At 46.0% G+C, this 24,991-nt stretch overlaps 3 protein-coding genes across 28 annotated transcripts in view; 1 reads left to right on the plus strand and 2 right to left on the minus strand.

Moving 5' to 3' along the window:
- Positions 1-5,235: 5,235 nt before the first annotated feature.
- Positions 5,236-13,841, minus strand: LOC310755257 (epoxide hydrolase 3-like). 8 transcript variants are annotated; one of them, XM_083597784.1, is made up of 8 exons: positions 13,577-13,841; positions 10,427-10,688; positions 10,019-10,104; positions 9,128-9,303; positions 8,626-8,754; positions 7,920-8,023; positions 6,618-6,766; positions 5,236-5,675 (listed from the first exon to the last, which is right to left on the minus strand). In XM_083597784.1, the coding sequence occupies exons 2-8, from the start codon at positions 10,667-10,669 to the stop codon at positions 5,456-5,458; spliced, it is 1,107 nt and encodes a 368-aa protein (XP_083453910.1). In that variant the 5' UTR covers positions 10,670-10,688; positions 13,577-13,841; the 3' UTR covers positions 5,236-5,455. The 8 variants fall into 8 exon arrangements, 7 of the variants coding, with proteins under 7 accessions (XP_083453910.1, XP_083453906.1, XP_083453909.1 ...); XM_083597780.1 differs by lacking the exon at positions 13,577-13,841 and adding an exon at positions 12,754-13,570; XM_083597783.1 differs by lacking the exon at positions 13,577-13,841 and adding an exon at positions 12,734-13,570.
- A 3,150-nt stretch (positions 13,842-16,991) lies between these two features.
- LOC310755276 (epoxide hydrolase 3-like) lies at positions 16,992-23,242 on the minus strand. The gene is made up of 8 exons (XM_083597824.1): positions 23,106-23,242; positions 22,059-22,320; positions 21,608-21,693; positions 20,573-20,748; positions 20,210-20,338; positions 19,504-19,607; positions 18,156-18,292; positions 16,992-17,725 (listed from the first exon to the last, which is right to left on the minus strand). The coding sequence occupies exons 2-8, from the start codon at positions 22,299-22,301 to the stop codon at positions 17,506-17,508; spliced, it is 1,095 nt and encodes a 364-aa protein (XP_083453950.1). The 5' UTR covers positions 22,302-22,320; positions 23,106-23,242; the 3' UTR covers positions 16,992-17,505.
- A 6-nt stretch (positions 23,243-23,248) lies between these two features.
- LOC310755273 (uncharacterized protein) overlaps positions 23,249-24,991 on the plus strand; it is a 37,936-nt gene continuing 36,193 nt past the window's right edge. For all 19 annotated transcript variants that reach the window (XR_014544247.1, XR_014544248.1, XR_014544249.1 and 16 more), the window contains exon 1: positions 23,249-23,620. The gene's annotated coding sequence lies outside the window, so the exon portion shown is untranslated. The remainder of the gene's footprint in view (positions 23,621-24,991) is intronic.

Raw genomic sequence — 24,991 nt, forward strand, 5'->3', positions numbered from 1 at the left:
CTAAGCTGCACATTCCCAAGGCTAGGCCCGCCCACCATGTGCAAGCTATTAGGCAGAGCAAAGCGTTTCTGGTGCTTGACGAAGAATGTTCCCACAGCAGAACGTGGTAAGGGGAGGGTGCTGGCTGAGAGCCAGACGTGTGGAGATAAGTCTCAAGCTGGCTTGGTCCCAGGTCTCGGCAGAGCCACGTTCACAGCAACCTCTGGCCCGGCTCCCTAGCTAGAGGGCACCACTTCCTTCAGGGAGAAATTTCATCTGCTCTCAGGGTCACAGCTGTCCATGCCCTTTGGCCGTGCATTGGAGGGACTTGGCCCTGCTTCAGCCAGCCGTCCTCAGCAGCCCAACTGCAGCTTCAAAAGGCTTTCGTAGGAACTCCAAAGAATGTTCTGCAATTCCACTCCGTATCTGAAATGGCACTCCTGCAGTAAACGCAGGGCCATGAGGAGATTCACAGGAACATCTCTTCTACATGCACACACCGGATACAAGCAACTCCTTGTCCTTCCTTTAGAAAATTCAGAGCAGTGAGCAAGAGATTGTCCTTGGCCTTTATCTAGGTATACTGATCAGATCCATACTCCCACTCCTATAGAAGTACAGCAGTCCCATAATTTACACTGAGGTTGCAGTGTAAACCCAAAGGCAACATCAGGCAAAGTCAGAACGACTACCCTGAACCGCCCCCCCCCCCATCCAAGATCTTGACAGAGGCTACTGTGACTATCCCAGCACCCTATAAACAAGGTGCAGGGCTGAAAAAGTGGTTTATTTGAGGGAAAACCCTTCGGACAGCCCCACAAGATCTCAAGAGAGCCTCCAGAGCCTGGTAAGCAAGGATCTCATTTCATTCATTCTTTTATTTATCTATCTGCCTAAAGCTGCAGTCCCATAAAAAAACATTAAGTTGTGGGGTTACTGTATTAGATACTCCCTAAAAAGGATGAAAATATTCTCTCCCTGTTCCCCTCCAAAAAAGAGGATTTGCTGGGAGGGTAACTTCCCTCTCTTGCTTATAGGGTCAGGGATAGCTTTAGTTCTGTTTCAGGGAGCAAAAAGAGGTCATCCATAGCCATTGCTATAGGGGCAGGTGTCGCCCATTGTGCTACTGCTTCTTTTCAAAGGGCTGGAGCAGCTACTGCTCCAGAAATATGGTATTTGGTTCTGTTTCAAATCAAAGGATCTACTGGCCAGACCACAGGGGATCATTGCTCTAGAACGTGGTCTGGGTCCATATACAAGCGTAGGGACTGCCTTTTAAATGATGCCCAGATGACACCGTCCTGTTATACAGCTTACACAACTTGGCAGAAAAGCAGTACAGGTGACCAAGTGGGGTGCTGTACAATATTCTCCATTCAGATAAACCACTAATCATGCTCTTTCTATGGCAGGCATGGCCCAGAAATTAGAAGCCAGTGTAGGCATATGCTGTGCATTCACTGAGAGTATTTGACAACCCAGAATGTTTTCTGTCTCACTGTGCCCTAAATTTCTAGGAAGGCTTTGTGTGGATTATATAATGATGGCTCTGAAAAGCTGAGATCCTTAACTTCCATTTCTGCAGACATAAATAAACTCTTCTTGAAGATCTTCCCCACTCTAGCATGAATAATTTTACAACAACCTATTCACGTCAGGCAAATTTGCAATCACTTGTAATTTTTGTTAAAGGAGATTCATTAAAGCATTTGCTAATGGTTTGTTAGAGGTGACATAATGAAAGTAAGCATAGTGGAGTATATGATTTCCAGCCCCCCTGTTCCCCTTTCACACATGACAGATAGGCTAGGCCTGGCGTTCTTTAATCTAGCTACCCATTATAATGAGTAAAAGAATATCAATGGCAACTGGTGGCTCCTGGACTTGTTGGGGTGGCTTGGTGGCCAAGGAGATCATATAAGGTAGGGCCAAGCGGTTTTGGTTTTCTCTCAATCCTCCTCCCTTGCAGGAATATTGTGGACTCTTAAGCTTTGCAGTTGTACAAATAATTGGCACCTAACTAAACAGAAAAGTGTCTTACCTTGATTCAGGAGGCGTCCCTGCTGTCATAGTTGCTTCTCTGGGGGGAAAGTTGTGTGGCCTTCACCATGCTGTTATTAGACAACAACAGTACAATTGTTTGTAGGGGAGGGCAATCAATATTGTGTTATCTCCACAACCAGGGCCAGTAGGACATAGCTGACTTCCCACAGTAAGCACGGCGGCAGCAGCGGCGGCGGGGGGACTGAGGGGAAGTGGAGCAGCAGCAACAGTACTCTAATTTTGTGCTATGCCTTGCCCTCATGGCAGCCATTTTGTGCTATGCCACTCACGCCACAGTGGCCATTTTGTGACTGGTGTCCTTGCAGCAATCTTCATTTTTTATTCTTTAAAACTCAAATTAATAAGCAGCATCCATAGCATATCAAACATTTTTTATTTTTATTATCAATTTTTAAAATGAAAAGTTCATCATGATTTCAACAGAAAAGGGCAAGGGTGCCACAGAAAGCGGGGCAGGGTGGGACAGGCATTTTATGATTTGAGTACGTACAGCCAATTTGTTATTTACAACAACAACAAAACACTGTCTACAAGTGTTCTTGAGGAAAATCATATGCTCAAATAGGTTATTTGCTGGAAGAAGTGAGTAACCATTATTATTATTTTTGTATTTTTCCTGTACTGTACCTATATATTTTAAAAAAATAAATATTGGGTAGTATTTCATATAGTGCTAAGCAGACTGCTCTATTAGAGCAAGGATTTCTCTTTGTGCAATGGATTGATCTCCCCTTCTCCTCCTACTGGGTGCCTCCTAAATCTGTTCTGAAAGTTCCCCCAACTCTCCAGAAAAGATTTGGAGATGGTGCTGGGGTCATGCAGGAGAAGGAGAGGGAAGATAAATCTCCTTGCACGTGCGCTCACGCAAAAATGAGGTTGAACACCCCCCGTGATTTTTGAAACAGAAGTTCAACTAAACTTGATTCTTTGCACCTTTCAGTTGTTTTTCTCCCTGCCTTTTTGCACAGCTCTTTTGAGCTCCTATGCTCGCTCTCTGCTAGTCCCCAATACTGTATGTAAATTGGCATGAGCAGGAAATCTGTTGCAACAACATCCCCTAGTGGCATTTCAAAAGCACAGCAAATTATAGCCATGATTAGTCTGGTTGAAAAGTGGAATGGCAGAGCATAGCATTTTAAGCTTAAAAGCATCATTTTCTATGAGCAGCATATGTACAGGGAAGATAATACGACAGAAATAAAGTCTAAAATATCGGTGGGGAACCTTTGGCCCTCCAGATGTTGCTGAACTACAACTCCCATCATCCCTATGCATTAGCCATGCTTGCTGGAGAGCCAAAGGTTATGGTCTAAGAGATGCTTTCTGCTTCATCAGTACATATAAAGGGACATATAAGCAAGGTGATTTTTTTTAGTTCAGAGATGAGGATGCTGTGGCATTCCAGTTTCAGCCCAAGCCAGCGTGGCCAATGGTCTGGGATGAGAAGAGTTGTAATCAAATGAAATCTAGAAAAACACAAGTTCTCTGACCCTCGTTTAAATGTCTGTGAGGCATCACATGGTTTCCTCACCAAGAAACAGAGGAAGAAACATGCTTGACTGGAACAGAAAAATGACAGCTGATGTGACATTTCACAATGAAGGCAGCTGTTGTCACATCTAAGACTAACCAGCCATAGTTTGTGCTCAGTAAAAAAGCTGCCTGGAATCCTGAAATATTGGCACACAACTTCCAGGCTCACTGACTTATACTAATATGATCTTACCTCTGTTTTAGGGACGCAAGTATATATTCTGATATGGTACTAAACTAACCCTGAACTTAAAAAGAAAATTGGGTGGATGGAAACAAGAGAATGTTAGCCTGAAAGGGACAGACATTGGAGAAGCAAATCAGCTCACTATATGCCCTCACCTAATAATAGTCCAAGCAGTTATGGCAGTCTTTACACAATGGTTTGTGAAAAAGCACAAAGCAATAAGAGCTAGGCTATCCAAGGCATTGAGGTGGTGCACTATGGGGGCTCCAGCTGAACCCCAATCTAGCTGAATTACTGGCCCAAGGAAAACCCACATTGGTTGGTTTATTAGACACTCAGATCCTGGTCCTCCTGGACTATTAGAAGTTTGCCAAGGGCCAAATCTACATGATCCTTTCAAGGACAAACAGCAATGTTCAGCAGAAAACCAGTGGCAGGTTCTGATGCAGAAGGATGTTCCAGATTGAGCCCCGTGGCTTTTTCCTCAAAGATAAAGGTGAACAGATAGAGCAAAGATAAATCAACACTTGTTTAAGCACACAGCTAAAATCACAGGTAGCTTGACCCTAATACTAGTTCCTGCCACTCCATCCCCAAAACATTTCCCACTTCTGCACAGCAGCTGCACAATAGCAGCTGCACAACAGCAGCACAATCCACACTAGAAACCCTCTTCCATCTTTAACTTGCAATATTAGGTAATACAGTGGTACCTCGGGTTAAGTACTTAATTCGTTCCGGAGGTCCGTTCTTAACCTGAAACTGTTCCTAACCTGAAGCACCACTTTAGCTAATGGGGCCTCCTGCTGCTGCCACACTTCCACAGCACGATTTCTGTTCTCATCCTGAAGCAAAATTCTTAACCCGAGGTACTATTTCTGGGTTAGCAGAGTCTGTAACCTGAAGCGTATGTAACCCGAGGTACCACTGTATGCCCAAAGGGCAACTGTACTTTCTACCTACTTTCACAGACTGCAGGTGTTTGGAGCATCATCAGATCCAAAACAATGGGATGAGCAATAACAGAACAGTATTAAAGCCCCTCTTTACCATGGAGGCTGCTTCATGAACCAACTGACATGCTTTTGCAGGAAGAGTCACACTCCCAGGTAATACCACATGTTAAGAAGCAGCTTCTTCCTAATGTGTCTAACTCATTCCAGGTAGACAGTAAAGTAAGAAGGCTGAAAACATTTCAATGTGATCCATGCCAAGGGTCGCTTTCCTGTGTAGTACCAGTTGCCAAGGTAGTAAGATGCCAATGAAAATGGGTGTGAAACAGCAACAGGAAACACAGCTTAGTTCTGGATTCTGCTGTGCTAAGGCACACTCAACAAAAAGCGATATAGAAGGAAAAGCTGTGCTCTTCCATGAGTATTAATGCCACCATGCTACAGAGGGAGTGAGATAGAAGATTTTCTGCTGAATGCAACAGCTGTGCAGTTTCACCATCAGGAAGCCTGTATCAAAAACCCTGAATCAAATCCTTTTTATTGTAGTGCAAAGAACACAGACTTGCAGCAAAACCAGTTAAAGGCTGCATGGAACTCATGTTCCAATATGGTGTAGAAACATTCCACAGGACACAGGGTAGGATCAGACCTCCAGCATCAGGTCAAATGCCTGCTGTTGTCATTTCCTGGGTGGGAGGGATGCTTGTAGTACAGAATGCAGTTACTCCCTCTTTCCATTTCAGTCTCTCTTATGGAGGAAAGCCCACATCAGTTGATTGACTTTTTCAGGATGCTCCTCACTAACCCAGTGGCTGGCTTCAGGGATGAGCTGCACCTTGATGCTCTTCCGCACATTCTGCTCAATACAGGGGATAAGCCCTTGTTCCAGGAATCCATCCTTTCCTCCCCAGATCAGCAGGGTGGGCACCAGAATATCCTTGCACTTTGCAGGAACCCAACTGTAGGGATATAGATACACAGGCCACATTCAGATGGCACTTTGTTCAGTCTTCACAATGTTTACTTACCTGTTTATTTTTGTGTGTTTTGTGATCTTCCACATGACATGAAAGCTACTGCTGGACATCTAGTGCACTCTAGCAGAAGTTTAGAGCTCATTTCCATGTTAATGTTTTCCAAAACAAAACCTGTTTGCAACCCCGTTAACTGAGAAAATCACTAGGAGTTTTGCATTGATACAATTTGGGGTGCTATCCTGGAGTACAGTTTCCCCCCACCATTTAAAATGTAGCGTGACATGGTGGCATATCATTTAAAAAGCCACAGTTCCATAACGCAACAGAGATACTGCAGTGTAAAAGGATCATTAGCAACTAGGAGAGAAGCACTAGCATTATAACCAACAAAACAAACACAATAAACCCCACATCTGAATGCAGCCACAGAGAAGACACCTGCAAATCTGCACTGGACAGCAGGCAACTCACCACTTTGGCCACTTACCCAAGTTGCGGCCAACCCTACCACTTTCCACACTAGCAGGCCTCATGCACAGCAGCGATGAGAAAAATCAATAGAAATCCAGAAAGACAGCATGCCCACACTTCAGTTCCAATTCTAGAACCCAACCTTTCCCATTTCATCGTAAGTTAAAATATCTCAGAATCCCCTTCAGAACAGTCACAGGATTTCCTCATCCCCCTTTCCCACCATTTAGACATATATTTTAGGGAGGAAGAGTGTTTTGTCCCTTGCATCACATAATCCAGTGAATAATGTTGTGACCTCTCCAAATATTTTGACTAGAAAATTCCTGCTGCCAAACAAGTCCCACCCACCTCCAAGGGGAAAGCCTGAATGTACTGGTGCACCACAACTGAGGAAAAGCATATGGTGCCAATATCACACGTGAGCAAATCTGGGGAGGAATGGGTTCTCACGTGGACAGGTTCCTGTAGTAATTCAGGACTGGTGTTAAACCTCCACACTTTGACAGGCTGTACAGGTAAGCCTCTAGCTCCTCATCTGTCAAACGGCGTGCTGGGTTCTGGGCTCCTGTCTTCTTGCCAGTCATGATGAATTTTATTAGCTGTAGAAAAAAAGACACAGCACCATGTGGAAGCTGATTAAATGCACACCCCATTTTCTGACCCAGAGGCAGCTCATGCCATTTTTATATATTTACTCTCCCTTAGTCTTCCACAAAGTACCTTTGCTGGGAAAAGGAGGAAGCAGCATTGTCTCTCCCCCCCCCCCCCTTTCCCTTTCAGCTGGCCCTGATCCTAAAAGAGGATCAGACATATGCATTGACATTGAGGGTAAGGCTTCTGAATGGCTAGGAGCCATTATGGCTATGCTCTGCCACCACAGATGGAGGAAGCATGCCTCTGGATGCCAGATGCTGGAAACTGCAGGAGGGGAGAGTGCTATTGTGCTTAGGTTCTGCTTTGGGGCTTTGCATAGGCACGTGGCTGGTCACAGGATGCAGGACTGTGTTTTGGACTACAGTTTAAGCCTTTCCCAGCACTCATCTCCAAACTGACTAAAAAACTTTGTATGCTACATTTTTGGATGCCAAGCGGCAGGGGGGAGAATGGATGGGGAAGTGAAGGAATAAGCAAAGAAGGTCATAGTCCTCCCTCCCTCTGGCAGCACTAGAACATGTCATAGCTTGCCATGGCCTCTTCATCCCAGACTCTAGGTAATAATCTCACCACATCAATACCCAGTGCTTTTCTTCTGGGGGGGGACGCAGGAGTATGCATACCCCAAACACTTTGTGAATCTTTGTACTTTTGTCCATTTACTGTATTTATTTCTCCCGATAGTGATTTTATTGAGTCAAAATGAGAAAAAAGCACTGCCAATACCTTAGAAGTAAACTTTAAAAGCCAGGGCATGTGTACATAAAGGTAGGCAGGTGGGAGAAGACACAGGATTATGCATTTTATGAACCAAGACAGAGAGCCCAGTGTATGACCTTGGATGAAGGGCAGTATAGAAATTTTAGAAATAATAGTAATAATAACCCTGCACCCAGAGCTGAAAGGAGACTGACAGAAATTTGGGATGAATACATAAAACACAGTTGAGAACTGTATTTTAGGATTGTGGAAGAGAACCATCAGTCCCCAGAGAAGAATAAAATGATTGGACCCTTTGGTTAATCTGCATGAGCTTACTTCCAAGTATGACAGAACATGAGCTTTGGAACCCACTCCGCAACCGTTCCCTCAACTCACATAGAAGTCATTTAAGGACCACAGGAACTCTGGGAGCTTTGGGAGCTGGAACAGAAACATGTGGTTGGATCGCAGCAGCTGGGTGGGATGTCGTGGAAAATATTCTGCAAGGTTGAAGGGAAAATAAGTTGTGTGTCAGGGCAGTGCCAATTTCTCCACACATGAAATGCCACCAGATACTGCACGGTATTCAACTATGTTTCAGTTAGAGCAAACCCACTGAAATTAGTCAATGTGAATAAGTTAGGTCCATTCATTTCAACAGGTGTACTCTATGTAAAACTTAGTTGAATGCCACTCTCAGAAACCAATCTTCAAAATAAAATGAAAGATGTCAACTGGAGTTGCCTCCTATTTCCCCCTAACTTCTGCGTCAACTTCCAGTCCAAGCAATGAGGGCAGGGAGGATCGTTTTTTTATTTTTTTTAGAAAGCCCTGCTGCCAGGCTCCTATTTATTCACAAGCAATGCTTGTGTGTTGGGGTTGGGAACTTGAGCAAAGCAGACGACCTCCTTCCCACTTCCTCCCAAAAGATCTGTGGTGTGAAATGATGGCCCACCCTGACTCTGCATCCTAAGGGCAATGCAGTCATGGTGGCCTTTTACAGTTCTGCAGGCTTCCCTCTTCCATCCGCAATCCTGTTTAGAGCTAGAAAATGCCAATAGCCATGGTGAGAACCAAAATCATGGGGCAGTAAAAGACTTACCTAATAAAACATGTGGTTGAACAGCATCCATGACAATCAGCTTCTCCAGCATATTGGGGTAATTGGCAGCAAATGCCAAAGCTATGATTCCTCCCCAGTTATGCCCCACCAGGATGCACTTAGGAATCTCTATAAAGAACAAATAGAAAGCAATGAAACAGAGACAATGGGCTGTATTCAGTGCTTATCATACTCAAAATAGACCAAGTGAAGTTCATGGACATGAGTAACTTAGGTTCATAATTTCAGTGGGTCTACTTTGAGTTGGACATAACCAATCATGGACAAGTAAGTATCTGCCTATGGGAAGCTACAAGCCTGCTAAATAATTTCCCAAACTCACACACCAGTTCATCCCCACAATGCTCCATTCAGCACCCATGCAACACTTCTGAAAGCTTAGCAAGACTGAGCAGAGGGCATTCTCTTCCCACTGCTAAAAGGTAAGCCACTGCAATGGCAAGCCAGACCCTTCCTCCAAAACAACCATTTCCACTCTTACCATTCTTCTTATTGGGGCTCAGAGCTTCAATGACATCATGTACATCTGCCAGCAGAGCATCCCTCTGATAGTGCTCACAACCAGCTGGTGCGTCGGAAAAGCCATAGCCCCGCAAATCAAGGGCCACCACCTTATAGGCCCACTTAAATTCTTGCAATTGATGGCGCCATGCAAACCTGTTGAAATACATCCAAACCATAAAGGGATAAGTAGAGAAGAAGGCTTCCCTACGTGAAAATTCCAGGACATCGGTGCCTACTTTTGTTGTGTTGCTTTAGTCCTGCTCTGTAACTTCTACAGTTTTTGCTGCTTGGTTTGTTTATTATTGTTACAAAGGTTGCTGGTCTGAACTGTATTTCTATATTGTGTACAAATGATTTTATTAATGCTTATTGTACACTACCCTAGGATCTTTAGATGAAAGACAATTTAAAGGTATTTTAATTTAATATAAGTATTCACCTCGTTTTGCTTCCTCACCCTCTAAAAATCAAGAAACCCCACCAAGCTTTTGCTTAATTTATCACGACCTCTTCTACATTTGTTAAAACTGTAAGTCTACTGTATATCATGTTGCTTCTGATTCTATGCAGCATAAGGTCAACACTAAAAAAAAGTTGTATTAATTACAATTTAATGATGAAGGCCTTATGGTCATTCACCATGAGAGGATAGCAGCAATCAAGTCCCTTCCTTCAGGAAGTTAATATTTCTGTCTAAGACCTTTGCCCCAACTTTGCAGGAATTTGCTGGCCAGAAAGGTATTACGTGACACGTTGGCTGACAGATCTGTAGCCTATCACTTCCTGCATGAACCACACCTGGAGTAAATTGATATCAGCTCCAGACACTGCACTTCTTCCAACTACCACACAGCACAGCGACGCTTACCAGTTCTGGGGAAATCCATGCAAGAAAAGCATCAGCTGAGCTCCTTCCTTGCCAGCAGCAACATAATGGAGACGCAGCCCTGAATTCTTGATACCCCAAAAGACAGAGAAATAGGAAAGTTACACACAGACAAGAGCTCAGTGATAGTGACAGGTTCACAATATGTGACATTTCCTGTTAAGAGACAGCTGAGGGGAAAGACACTTTGCATCTAAGACTTTGAAGAGCAGCTACCAGTAACCTTTGAAAATATCAGGGTAGAGGGACAAATAGTTTGACCTGGCAATAAGCAGCGTCCTATGTTCCTCCCAACCTGTAAAATACATGACCAGGATCCTGCCTTCAGCAGCTGTCTGTGAGCACCTGACTATGGCTGGAAGCCTCCCCCTTCCCCTCCACTGTACTCACTTTTAGTGTCACAAAGCCGTGCTCCCCATGCGAGGCATCAGTGAGGCATCTTGGTGGAGTCTCCCGTCTCTTCTTGCGCAGCACCTGGAAAGGACCCCTAGACACCACTAGCGATAGGGCCCACCAACAGTAGAAGGCAGCAGCAAGGGAAGCAGCACTATACACAACCAGCCAGGACACAGCATTAGAGACCTTCAGCATCAGGCGTGTGGGGATCAGTAAGAGGCGATAGAGAGAGGCCATCCCCTCCTGTTGTTTGGGGCTGCAAGAGAGAGGCTGCAGTTCAGAAGTAGGAGAACACACTTTGCATCCCAAATTCAATGCCTGGCATTTACAAGTAGAGCTGGGCAAGAACCCTGCCCAAGAGCTGCTTCTAGTTAATGTAGATCGGGGTGGGGAGCCTCAGGTCCACTGGGCAAAAGCCCTGTGAGACTTTCCTGGGCCACTGCCACTTTTCTTGGTGTGTAGAATTGTCTGTAGAAACTTCTTACTTTTGCATGGTTAGAATGCAACTTTTTCCCTCATCTGTATGCACCACTGTTATACAGCCTAAGAAAGGTTACTTGCTGCTGTAGTCAGTCCTGAGACAGATAAACCAATGGTCTGATTTGCTCTAAGGCTGAGGATACACCAGAGTGTTAATGCATGCATGGAATGCACAGATCCTGTTTTGTCCCTGTGCACTTTTTTCCATACAAGAGCACTTTTAAGTGAACTCCATCTCAGCATTTACCATCACCACTAGTGGGCAGTGCTTGATGGAATATATTTGCACATGCAAGTATTTGCTTATTTTTAGATACAAGCTTTCGGATATACCAGACTTGCACAAAACACTGTTGGAAAAATGTAAAAAGAAGTGTGTTCCCAAACAGCCCCACCAGCAGCCCACCAAGCACCTCTCACTAACTGAAGTAAAGGGAGGGCGCTGTGATAGATGGCACCCAGCAAAAGTTACCACACACCTTTTTAAAAATGCCCACACAATGTGCTTCAGTACACCTATGGCTGGGATCATACAGGTCTATGTTGGATCCCCATCCTTACTGCATTATCCACAGAATGGACAAATCTGAACAAAAGAGGGGGAGGCGTGCAAGGTGCCACTTGGATGAAGACAACATTGTGCAAATGTGACAATTATACACACATGGGATACTGAACCCACTTTAAACTGCACTCCAAAACATTTGCCCACGTATGTGCACATAAAATAGAAGATCTAGCTGAAAGGCAACACGTTGGGATTGTTACAACGAACCCTAATAATGATTCTTGTATAATTTTTTAAGTTACTGTAAAATCTTAGAAGGGGCGTGGCTGTTATGAGGACCTTGCACTTCGGGATCTGCCACGACACTACCGGTTGCAAGTCCTTTCTCAGAAGACCAGAAACTCGGACCCAGCCGCGTTACAAACGGGAGTCCTGCCACGGGAGGCACGACGCGTGTCCATAGGAACTCAACCGAGCAAACTCTCGGTGTCCAGCAAACCCAAGCAGGGGTGCTCGCCTGCTAACACGGCTGGGTTCTTGGCTGCCTTCGGATAAAGCGGTGGGGCTCCCAAGCTGAGATAGTCAGTGGCGCGGGCAACCGAAACTCTCTCTCTCGGTACCTCAAGGAGCGGGGAGTCACTCGACGCCGCCGGGGCACGTTCAATCTCCCCCTGCTCCCGCGACCCACTCGCTCCGGCTTCCGTTTTATAAAGGCAGCGCCGCCCCTCTAGCTCCTCCCCGCCCGCCAAGGGAAGACGCGGCGGCAAGGCGAGGGAGCAGCAGCGCTTCCTTCCCCGCCTCTCGGGGCCTCCTGCTCCTTCCGCGGCTGCTTCGGGCGCAGAGCTCCGCCCGTCGGAGCGACCAGGAAAGCCGACCAGGCCTCTCTCCGGCGGAGGGACGAGAAGCAGGCTGAGCCCGCTCAGGGACGGGGGCGGCTCTCGTCCACAGCTGCTCCCTGCCCGCTCGCCTGCTTGATCTCGAGGGCCCGCCGAGAGAGCAAGCGCCCAGGGAACCAGGCCTGGAGAGTCCGGGCGCAGGGCCGGATCTCACCCAAAGGAGACCCCGCCTCCTACAAGGCAGGCACGGCGGCAAGAATCATAGAGATGGAAGGGACCACGAGGGTCATCTAGTCCACACACACACATTCCGCCATGCAGGAATATTTTGCCCAATGTGGGGCTCGAACCCCCAGTTTGGAGATTAAGAGTTTTTGGCTTTTGGAAACCTCGGACGGTCAGAGGAAGGCGAAATGGCCCCTGCCCCTGACACATAAATGACCTTCTCTTTCAACTCGGCTGCAGAGCTATGCTTACCACCCCACATATTCACGCACCGGATCATCAGAGTCTCTTTGAACTGTCCATGATCAGGCAAGGGAACAACAACCCGCTTTTCGGGTAGGTACCTTTGAAACACATTCTTTCCCTCCCACCTGAAAGAATTCTGGGCGCTGTAGTTTGTTAAGGGCTGCTGGGAATTGTAACTCTGGATTGAGTAAACTACAGTACCCAGAATGCTTTGAGGGAAAGGATGTGCTTTGAATGTGCTTTAAAGGTATAGTGGGCGGTAGTTAGAGCCACTCACCTCTACAGCTGAAACGGTACCAAAGTATTTTATTGGTAATGTAATGTAAGGACACAAAACTACAACTTGACAATAAACAAAACATTCTTCTCTGTATGCTAGCTGAGATTTCCTACAGGCAAGCTGCAAAACAACTGAGATTACTTTGGAAGCTGAGGCGCTTGGTGGGGATACGACGCGCTAGGTGGTCTGGTGGTGCACTTAAAAATGGTGATAAGTGAACAGAAAAAGAGCCTGTTGGCCTAAGTGGGCAAAGGATGGCAGCCTAGGCTTTGGTTTAAGGTTGGTACTTTGGTGGGGGGGACAGGGTTTTGTTTTATTTTATTTAGCAGGCAAAAACTCAACAGTTTGTCTTTTTCGTGTGCAAATAACAATACTGGGAAAAGTTTTACCATGCCTTTGAGTTCCTTAAAGGAGAGAGGGGATATAAATGTAATAAATAAATGATTCTCTCTCTAGCTTTGTGTTATTCCATGCCTCCATGGCACTCATTTTCTCACTGGTGCCCTCGCTCTCAAAATTCAGAATGTGCCCATGGGCCAAAAGACGTTTGCGACCTTTGCTCTACTTACTGCGCTACACTTGCTCTCTCTTTTCAGCCCTATTCCATCTGCTAAGGAAGCAACCTCTGTACAGATGACTCCTCTAGTCTTTTTATTTCTGTTATCTTTTTGCTTCCTTCACTATCTCCTTTATTCTTCTCCCTCTTCAATTACTTCTCCCCATGGGACTTTCAATTATGGCACGTCAAGCAAGTACCTAGAGCAGGGGTTGGCAAGGTTTACCTCGCCTGGGCCGGTTCACTCCAGCAGAGATCCCTCTGTGGGCCGGATCATGTGTGCGCCTACGATTTCCGGCATCTGCGCAGATGCGATTTCCGGTGTCTGCGTCTGCGCAGACACAATTTTTGGCGTCTGCACATGCGTGGTTTCCGGCACAGCGGAAGCGAGTCCTTGCGCCACGCAGCACATGGGGACTCACCGAGCGGGCAGCTCAGTTCAGGGGCGGCTCATGGGCCAGTTAAACAACCCCCTTGGGCCGCTTGTGGCCCATGCGCCTTAGGTTGCCGATCCCTGACCTGGAGGGTCAAGTTGGAAGGGGCATCAACTGAGCTGCTCTACTCTTGGGCACCTTTTGTGCTTTTCCCTGTCCCACTAGCACCACCACCCCTTTTTGAAGGCAAAATGACATGAGGCCCTGATCACTCCCCTGTTCCTACCTGGGAAATTTAATTTCCCCCATTCCCTGTAATGTCACTTTCAGAACTAGAAGAGTAGGTGTTGCACACAGAATCCACAAGGTGGCTCCCGCTGCAAACATTGAAGTACAGTACTGTACTGATTTCATTCTAGCTTCAGAGTGAAACTAAGCATGCACTGTATAACTTTGCCAGCAGTTGCTGTCGTGGGCCTTAATGTATTTTGTTCATACATACTCTGATTGTAGCATTGGTGTGGTTATTGCTAGTTTCCCCAAGTGAGCTATGCTATTGGGTTTTTTTTTTCAATTTCCCCCAAACTTAAGCTGGATAATCAGGTCCATTGCAAAAAAGTCTGTGGCTCACAACAGTCTCCACTAAAGATTCCAAAAGATGATATTGCTCTTTCCCCATTATTGGTTTTTCTGTAAATATATGTGTAAGATATGGATCATGGGCAAGTGTGAACTGGTACACAAGGCGATCCAGTAACAATGACAGGGAGTATGATTTGAGTGCCATGGGAGGGGAAACAAATGTTTTGTTACTTTATTCTCATTGTATTTTTAATGCCAGAGAGGGGTAGAATCATGGTGAGATTTCCTCTTCTTCTAATGCTACAATAACTTAACCATCCTTGTGTCCTACCCACCTTAACTGCCCCTTCCTCAATGCTGCCCTTACAGATTTCCATAAAGGAGATAGATTTTGGTGGTGGAGCTGCAAGACAGCAATATTTTCATCAAGATTCCAAGGCCTGATATATATGGTTCTTGAACTGAATGCTCCCCCATTTAAAAAATAATTACCTGGCATAGAAAATTAAAAAGCTTATCTGGGAAAAAGGCTAATCAAGAACTCCTCTCCTTGGCATTTAATTTTACATGTTCCAGATTTAGACACACACACATGTGCTTGCTTGAAGCAACCACTTGCCTCCTAGCTTCACTGCAGATGATTCATTAGCACCTCTGAACACATGCCTGGCAGATAATAGTGATTCTGGAATGGAAAATAGCACGAGTTTCATACCTCAGGTTACATATGCTTCAGGTTACAGACTCTGCTAACCCAGAAATAGTGCTTCAGGTTAAGAACTTTGCTTCAGGATGAGAACAGAATTCGTGCTCTGGCAGCGTGGCAGCAGCAGGAGGCCTCATTAGCTAAAGTGGTGCTTCAGGTTAAGAACAGTTTCAGGTTAAGAACGGAACTCTGGAATGAAGGTACTACTGTATTTGCTAATACATTCTACCCTAAGCTGAAGCAAAAGATGCTCTGCTGTACATTTTAAAACGTGTGTTAACATTAGCACCATTGTGCCCCATGTTTAGTTATGTTATTTATATATTTATTTTCTTATATATTTAAGTTACACATTTATATTCCACACTTTCTCCAAAGGAGCCCAGGGCAGCAGACCTGTCGATATAAGAACTATATATAAGTTGTTTCTTCAGTATACAGTGGGAGCTATACAATGATGATGCTAGACCATATTATCATTACAGTGGTAACTCGGGTTAAGAACTTAATTCGTTCTGGAGGTCCGTTCTTAACCTGAGGTACCACTTTAACTAATGGGGCCTCCCACTGCTGCCGCACGATTTCTGTTCTCATCCTGAAGCAAAGTTCTTAACCCGAGGTACTATTTCTGAATTAGCGGAGTCTGTAACCTGAAGAGTCTGTAACCTGAAGTGTCTGTAACCCGAGGTACCACTGTATTTATTTGATAATATGCAGCATTAACCACAGCAATTGAATGCCAACATAAACCCTAGTTAAAGAAAGCTGAAGGTCAAACAAGGCAGCCTGTGAAGACTTCTTGAAGCTTGGTCTGCGGAAACAGACAGGTGGAAAGGCAGAAGCCTTTCCTCATCCGCTAGAACTTACTGATTGTGCTTTGGCCACACATTGCCTTGAGCCTAACCTGGCCCTCAGATCCTGGTACTTCTGAACTATCAGATGGCCACCGAGGGTCAAAACTACATGCAACTTTCAAGGGCACAAAGCAGCTTGGCGGGAGTAATGTTCAGCAGAAAACCAGTCCTGGTAACTCATCTAGATTGGAAGCATATTACAGATTAGGGCCTTGTGGCTGCTTTTCCTCCAAAATAAAAATAGGCAAGTCAAGCACACTTGTTTAAACACAAAACATCACGGATAATTTGGCCCAGGGTAGTATTAGGAACTGCCACTCCATCCCTGACTCAATTCCTGCCTCTGCACAGCAGCAGCATAGCTGGCAGCACAATTCACACTAGAAGCTCTTGTACCTTTAACTTGCAGTTCTAAAGAATATGCCCAAAGGGCACATCTGCTTTGTACCAACTTCAGACTGCCACCATTTGGAGCATCAGGTCCACAACACTGGGGAACAATACCTGTAGTATCAAAACTCCTCTTTATTATGGAGGCTGCTTCACGGGCAGACATTCTCTCCCAGAGCAATGACTAGCTTTAGTCCTGGCAGATGTGAAGCTTCCACCCAGCTGTGTTCCTATAAGTCACCTATATATGTTCCTTTTGCACATATTTACACACCCACTGGGGGTCATCTTGTCGTTTCTCCAGTCCACCACATGCAGGATGAGGCACACACTATGAGATCAATCACTGCACCATCTCTTTGGCATGAGCAGTGGATTAATTCAAGCCTCTTCTCAAGACATCCAACTAATTGCCCCAAGCGTTACCAAGATGTTCTCAGACACAGTCATGTTCTCAGGTAATACCAAATGTTAAGAAGCAGCTTCCTCCTAATGTGTCATTAACACATTCCAGGTAGACAGTGAAGTAAGAAGGCTGAAAACATTTATTTCAATGTGATCCATGCCAAGGGTCGCTTTCCTGTGTAGTTTGCCAAGGTAGTAAATGGGTGTGAAACAGCAACAGGGAACATAGCTTCGCTCCGGATTCTGCTGTGCTAAGGCACACTCAACAAAAAGCGATATAGAAGGAAAAGCTGTGCTCTTCTGTGAGTATTAATGCCTGTATACCACAGGCGGGGGGGGGGGGGCGGGGAGCTGGAAGACCTTCTGCTGAATGCAACAGCTGTGCGGTTTCACCATCAGGAAGCCCATATCAGAAACCCTGAAGCAAATCCTTTTTATTGTAGTGCAACGGAACGAAACCAGTTAAAAGCTGTATGGAACTCATGTTCCAATATAGGGTAGAAACATTCCACTGGGCACAGAGAAGGACCAGATCTCCAGTGTCAGGTCAAATGGCTGTTCTTGTAATTTCCTGCATGCTGGGTGATAGGAATGCTTGTAGTGCACAGAGCAGTCACTGCCTCATTCCGTCTCAGTTTCTCTGAAGGAGGAAAGCCCACATCAGTTGATTGACTTTCTTAGGTTGCTCCTCACTGACCCAGTGGCCGGCTTCAGGGATGAGCTGCACCTTGATGTTCTTGCACACCTTCTGCTCCATGGGTACGACAAGCCCTTTTTCCAAGAATACATCCTTTTCTCCCCAGATCAGCAGGGTGGGCACCACAATATCCTTGCACTTTGCACGAACCCAACTGTAGGAGAAGATACACAGAAAAGAAATCTGCAAATTGGCATTGAACAGAAATCGGTTCACCATTTTGTGCCACTTATCAGAGTTGTGTCACTTTCCACCCTAGGGAGGCTCATGCACTGCAGCCATGACATAAATCAGGAAAGGCAGCACACCCACACTTTAGCTCCAATTCTATAAATGAACATTCTTTTAGAAATTAAAGTATCTCAGAATGGTCACAAGATTTTCTCATCCCCTTTTCTGAAATTTAAATACAGATTTGTGGAGGAGGAAGAGTGTTTTGATCCTCCGCACCACATGATCCAACAAAGAATTTGGTGCCCTCCAAATATTAGGACCAGAAGGCTACTGCTGCCAAGCAGTTTCTTCCTCTGCGAAAAAATGCCGATCCCACCCATTATCAAAGCTGGGAATAAATGGGCTCTCACGTGGACATGTTCCTGTAGTAATTCATGGGTGGTTCTAGACCCCTGTCCTTCGAAAGGCCATACAGGTAAGCCTCCAGCTCCTCCTCTGTCGCATGATTCTGGTCTCCCGTCTTGCTAGTTATAACAGACTTGATTAGCTGTAGAGAAAAAGACACAGCAGCATGTAGAGGCTAATTAAATGCACACCTCATTGTCCTGTACAATACAGTCTCCTCAATAAGCTAGAGGCAGCTCACGCTACTAAAAAGATTTGTAAAAAATATTTGCTTAAACCACTTTGGGCAGGGCAAAGGAGTAAGCAGTGTTGCTTCCTTTTAAAAACAAAAAGCTACCCCTGCCCATATGTATTTATCTGATCAGCTCAATAGTATTTAAAGCTTTTCCCAGCCTGCCTCCTCCACTATCCACACAAAGGTAATCTGCTACTGATCTTCATATGAGTGAAGACAAATGCACTAGCTCCATCCTATGTCCACAAGCTGGAGGGTAACCATCTGCAGCAGGGAGACTTTTCTACTTGACTCAGGTAGGCTTCCCATGCAATGTAGATTTTCCAGGGCTCTACCTCACAAGAGGAGCCTACATAAAGAGCAGCCTCCCTGTCACAGATTGTCACCCTCCAAATAATCCAGAGGGGGTGTCAAAACAAATGTACTTGTGCCTGCTCACATATCCCACTTGTTCATAGTATGCAATGTCTGAATAGGTTATGACTGCCCCTTGTTTAGGGTAAATACAGTTGTACCTTGGTTGTAGAATGTAATCCATTCCAGAAGTCCATTTGACTTCTGAATGTTCTAAAACCAAGGCACGGCTTCCGATCGGCTGCAGGAGCTTCCTGCACTGAATCGGAAGCTGCAGAAGCCACATTGGAAGTTTGGGTTCCAAAGAACATTTGAAAACTGGAACACTTATTTCCAGGTTTTCTGTGTTCGGGAGCCAAAACATACAAGTACCAAGGCGTTTGAGAACCAAGGTACAACTGTACCACCACTCTTTCAAATTTATTACAGGTGAGCTTTGAACAAGAGGCACTCTCTATATGGAGTGAGGCTGTGGTGGAGGGGGCAGAAGAGACAGAGTTATGCTTCTTCCAAACCAAAGCAGAGAAAATCACCCTTCATGCAGAGCAGAAAGCAGCCTGGCAGAAGGGTTTGGGATAGGCCCATGAAACACACTTGAGATTTGTAGCTCAGCATTGAGCGAAGAGAATGAACAGTCACCAGCAGAGAATAAAGCGCTTTGGCTTCACAGTTACACAGACAGCTTGGAAAAGAGATTTGCTGTATTTATATTCCTAATGCAAGAAGGCATGAATGGTGAGGCAAACTCCCCACCCTGCACTCACATAGAAGTCATCTAAGGACCACAGGAGCTCTGGCAGCTTTGGCAGCTGGAACAGGAACATGTAGTTGGATCGCAGCAGCTGGGTGGGATATCGTGAAAAATATTCTGCAAGGTGGAAGGGAAAATAAGTTGCCCTGCCACACATTAAATATCACCAGAACTACCGGTACTCATCAAGAGAACCAATATATGACCCTTTTTTTTTCTTTTTATTTGCTTTTGGATCTATTTTGTGCATAACTGAAATAAAAATACTTTATAAAAAAAGAAACAAAATCACCACAACCAGAAAACTATCTTCAAAATAAAGTAGAGGGCTCAACTGGGGTTGCTCTCATCTATTTCCCTTTAACATATGGATCAACTTGCAGTCCAAGCAGTGGGGGAGGGGGGAGCTGGGTGGCTGTGTTTTTTAATGTACTCCATCTAATCATAAGCTGTGTTGGTTGTTGGTGGTCAGGCACTTGGATAGATCAGACAACCTCCCTTCTTCCTCCAAAAAGAGCTGTAGTGTAACAGTGATGGCTTATGCAGGCTCTGCATCCTAAGGGCAATGCAGTCACAGTGACCATTTAACTGTGCAGCAGGGACTAGTCCCTGGCAGATTCAGGCTCCTCCCTCCCTTTTCCAATCCTGCTTAGAATTAGTGAATGCCAAAAGCTGCACACAATCGTAGTGAGTACCAAATCCCGATAGACAAGCCTCACCTGCTAAGACATGTGGTTGAACAGCATTCATAATAATAAGCTTTTCCACCAAATTGGGGTAACAGGCAGCAAACTCGGAAGCTATGGATCCACCCCAGTCATGCCCCACCAGGATGCACTTAGAAATCTCTAAAAGACAAATAGAAGACATCAGAACAGAGACAATGTGGACAAGTATCAGCCTGCTTGACAATTCCCCAACCCGAACACCGATTCATTTCAAGGAGGTCCCATTAAGCATCAATGTAACACTTGAAAGCTGAAGTATGTTGAATGCATGGCCCTCTCCTCCCATTGCCAGTAGCCAAGCCACTGCAGTGGCAAACCGGACCCTTCCTCCAAAACAACCATTTTCACTCTCACCATTCTTCTCACTGGGGCTCAGAGCTTCAATGACATCATGTACATCTGCCAGCAGAGCATCCCTCTGATAGTGCTCAGAACCAGCTGGTGCGTCGGAAGAGCCATAGCCCCGCAAATCGAGGGCTACCACCTTAAATGCCCGCTTAAACTCCTGCAATTGATGGCGCCATGCAAACCTGTTGAAATACAGTCAAATCACAATGGGATTAAGCAGAGAGGGCTTCCCTGGTCTGCAGCTTTTATAGTTTTTGCCTCTCCATTTGTTGTATATATATGTTTTGAATAATGGCTCCCCCCCCCCTTGTTGTTCTTCTGTTCCATCAGGCTTTTGGGAATTGACTTCTTTTAATGAAAGGACTGGTGGTGTTTTTATTGTACTTATTAGTATGCTTTAAATAGATTTTATATCTGTATATACAGTGGTAGCTCGGGTTAAGTACTTAACCTGAAACTCTTCTTAACCTGAAGCATCACTTTAGCTAATGGGGCCTCCTGCTGCTGCTGCCGCGCTGCCAGAGCACGATTTCTGTTCCCATCCTGAAGCAAAGTTCTTAACCTGAAGCACTATTTCTGGGTTAGCGGAGTCTGTAACCTGAAGCATATGTAACCTGAAGCGTATGTAACCCGAGGTACCACTGTAGTTTTAATTCTATTAAGATTTAATTGTTTTTAATGATAGTTTTTTTCTATGCTTTTAGCTATTCTTGTTTTTAATCCGAAAGCCACCTGTAATCTTGTCAGGAAGAAAGGCATGGTAATAGCAATACTAATGGTGAACACCTGATGGTCATTCACTGTGCATCATAGAAGCTTGATAGCATGTAGCTGAGTAACATCATCTCCTCTAGGTCATTTCCTTAGGGAAGTTAATCCTTCTGTTCAATACCTTCTCCTTAACTTTGCAGTAAACTCCTCTAACACATTGGCTGACAGATCTGTGGGCTGACTTCCTGCATGAGCCACACCTGCAGTAAATTGATATCAGCTCCAGACACTGCACTTCTTCCAACTACCACACAGCACAGCGACACTTACCAGTTCTGGGGAAATCCATGCAAGAAAAGCATCAGCTGGGCTCCTTCCTCGCCAGCAGCAACATAGTGGAGACGCAGCCCTGAGTTCTTGAGCCCCCAAAGGACAGAGAAATAGGACAGTTACACACAGACAAGAGCTCAGTGACAATAGCTCAGAGTTTTGCATGCACAGAGTGACAGGTTCACAATCTGTGACATCTCCTGTTAAGAGGCAGCTGATGAGAAACACTCTTTGCCCCTAAGACTTTGAAGAACAGCTGTCGGTCACCATTGAAAATATCAGGCTAGAGGGTCAAATAGTTTGACCTGGTAATAGGCTGTTTCCTATGTTACTCCCAGTCTATCAAATACACCAGCAGCCCAGAATCCTGCCTTCACATTCTGCTTCAGCTGCTGTCTGTGAGCACCTAACTATGGCCTCCCCCCCTCCACTTTCCTGCCACCGTACTCACTTTTACCGTGACAAAGCCATGCTCCCCATGCAAGGCATCAGTGAGGCATCTTGGTGGAGTCCCCCGCCTCTTCTTGTGGAGCACCTGGAAAGGGCCCTTAGACACCACCTGCCATAGGGCCCACCAACAGTAGAAGACAGCAGCAAGGGAACCGGCACTATACATAGACAGCCGGGACATAACATTAAAGACCTTCAGCATCAGGCTTGTGGGGACCAGTAAGAAATGTGTGAGAGATGCCATCTCCTCCTGTTGTCCGGTGCTGCAAGAGAGAGGCCACAGCTCAGGAGTAGATAACATGCTTTGTATGTCAAAGGTCTCAGGTTCAATGCCTGACATCTCCAATTGGGACAAGATGCCAATCAATGGCTTGATTTGGTATAAGGTAGTTTCTTATAGGAGGATTCTTTATATAGATGCTTTTGAGAATGCCTTTAGGCCACACACTCAAACACACGCATGACCTGTAGCAGTTTAAGTAACTAACAAAACAGTATTCAAGTTTCAATGATGGTGCAGGGTGCCTAGACAGCCATTACTAGGTCGAAGTCAGAAATCAAGTTCTTCCCTTCGAAGCAACAAGATGCAAAATCTCTCTCGGGATGCGACCTATAATGAGCAGGGCAGAATCTCGCACAAAAGCTACAGGTGGCATAGCGGGGAGGGCGGGGGGAATCCCTGGCACAAAAAACGAAGTGCACTAAGCCTGCAATCCTAACCCCATATACCTGGGGGCCAACCCAAATGAAATCAACAGGACTTCCTTCTGAGTAGACCTAGTTAACGACAGCGCCTCCTTCCAGCAAGGCTGGATAAGAGAGGTAGCTATCTTATCTTCCTGCCAGGCTTGTTACAAACGGAGTCCTGCCCTGGGGCCAAAGGCTAGGAGGCCGTTTCCATGGAAATTCCACAGAAAGTCTCTCGTCGGCAATCTTCCCCAAACCCACGTCCGATGATCGCCCCGCTGACTCAGACGGCGGAGCCCATGCAATTCCTCCTGCCAGTCAGAAGAGTGCTAATCCTAACCCGTCTCGCCACTTTTCCTACCTGCAATAAGTGAGGAAAGCCACTCAAATTCTGGCGCCAAACAACCCTTTGGTAGACGGTGCCTCGAATTCAGCTCGCCGAAAAGGTGAGCCCCGTAAGTAGCTCTGCCTGCTCCCCCATCGCTCTCCTTCCTACACTCTCACCTTGCCGCTCCTGCCTCCGTTTAAAAAGCCGCCCCTCCAGCTCCTCCCCCCTGCGAAGGCCGCTATCTCTGCGCTAGTGGGAAGAAGCTCTGCAGCCGAGGGCGGGGAAGGCGAAGGAGTTGGAGTGCCTCACGCCTCGGGGCCTCGAGCTCTCCTCAACGCAGCGTCGGGCGCAGAGCTCCTCCCCGTCAGAGCGACCACGAGGGCAAAGCCCGCTCGGGGGTTGAGAGGCGGTTGTTGTTGCTCCCGGCAGCTCCCCGCTCGCCTGGCGGAGCTCAGGGCGCCGCTTCGACTCCGCGCCCGCCGAGAGGGCCCTGACCTCGCCCGAAGGAGACTCCGTTTCTAGCATGGTGGCTGGCAAGAGAGAGCCGGGTATTGGCCGAATTCTTTTTCCTCAAGAAAACCCCCATCTGTTCAGGCCCGCTTAACTCCCAGGAACCTCGCAGGGATTCAAGGAGGGGAAGTGGCACCCCGCCCGACGCACAAATGGCCTTTTCTTTCATTTAGCTGAAGGGCCCCACTCGGGTTCAAACCATGGGTGTAGCCAAGCCCCCCATAATCCTTACAGATCTGAGGTTCTGCTCCCCCTAACAAAAGCCTGTCCCCCCCAACAAAAATCCTGGCTACGCCCATGGTTCCACCTCAACCCCGACCCATGGTCGTTCCTATGGAGCGGAGTAACCGACCCCGTTGTTAAGACTCCAAGCAGATCCAAATTTAAGTTTTTTTAGCTCTCCCGGACCCAGAGACTGAGCAAGTTTGCTTTAGTTTTGTTTATATATCTAACAGATCTACCCCCAAACGGTTTGCCATAAATATTAAAATTACCAATAAAAACAAAGCAATTAAAACATTTAAACATAATTAAAATTAATGGTAAAGGAGATTAAAGCACGTCAGCATAGCTGCGTCCTGGCAGGTGTACTTTGGGATATAAACAGGAAAAGACAGGAATTCAACCTGGGCGAGTTAAAAGTAACCACCCACATACCACCACAGGTGGATTGGGGCCGAAGCGTATTATTAGTAACAGAACATAATACAAGACTGTAGTTTGATATTAAACAAAACATTCATTCCCAACTAGCTGTATGTTTTACAATAGGTGTAAAATGCTTGGTCCTACTCATTTGGGGCTTTATAGCTTATGGGGAAAGCAGCTGGGGAGGGGGAATATAATAAAGTGTATAAAATTATGCATGGTGTAGAGAAAGGGGCAATAGGGACGGTTTTTCCTTCATATAACGCTATAACCTGTTAAATGGTGGGAGACTCAAAAGTACTTCTTGACACAATGCATAGTAAATGCGGAAGTTGCTACCACAGGAAATGGTGATAGCCACCAATTTAGACAGCTTTAAATCCACAGCTGTGGATTAAACCACAGAGCCTAGGGCTTGCCAATCGGAAGGTCGGTGGTTCGAATCCCCATGACGGGGTGAGCTCCCGTTGCTCGGTCCCTGCTCCTGCCAACCTAGCAGTTCAAAAGCACATCAAAGTGCAAGTAGATAAATAGGTACCACTCTGGCGGGAAGGTAAACGGTGTTTCCGTGTGCTGCTCTGGTTCACCAGAAGCAGCTTAGTCATGCTGGCCACATGACCTGGAAGCTGTACGCCGGCTCCCTTGGCCAATAAAGCGAGATGAACGCCGCAACCGCAGAGTCGGTCACGACTGGACCTAATGGTCAGGGGTCCCTTTACCTTTACCTTAAAATGGGATTAGATAATTCCTGGAGGGTAGGG

Source organism: Podarcis filfolensis (genome assembly GCF_964270895.1).
Source record: "Podarcis filfolensis genome assembly, chromosome: 2".
NCBI classification, from domain to species: Eukaryota; Metazoa; Chordata; class Lepidosauria; order Squamata; family Lacertidae; genus Podarcis; species Podarcis filfolensis.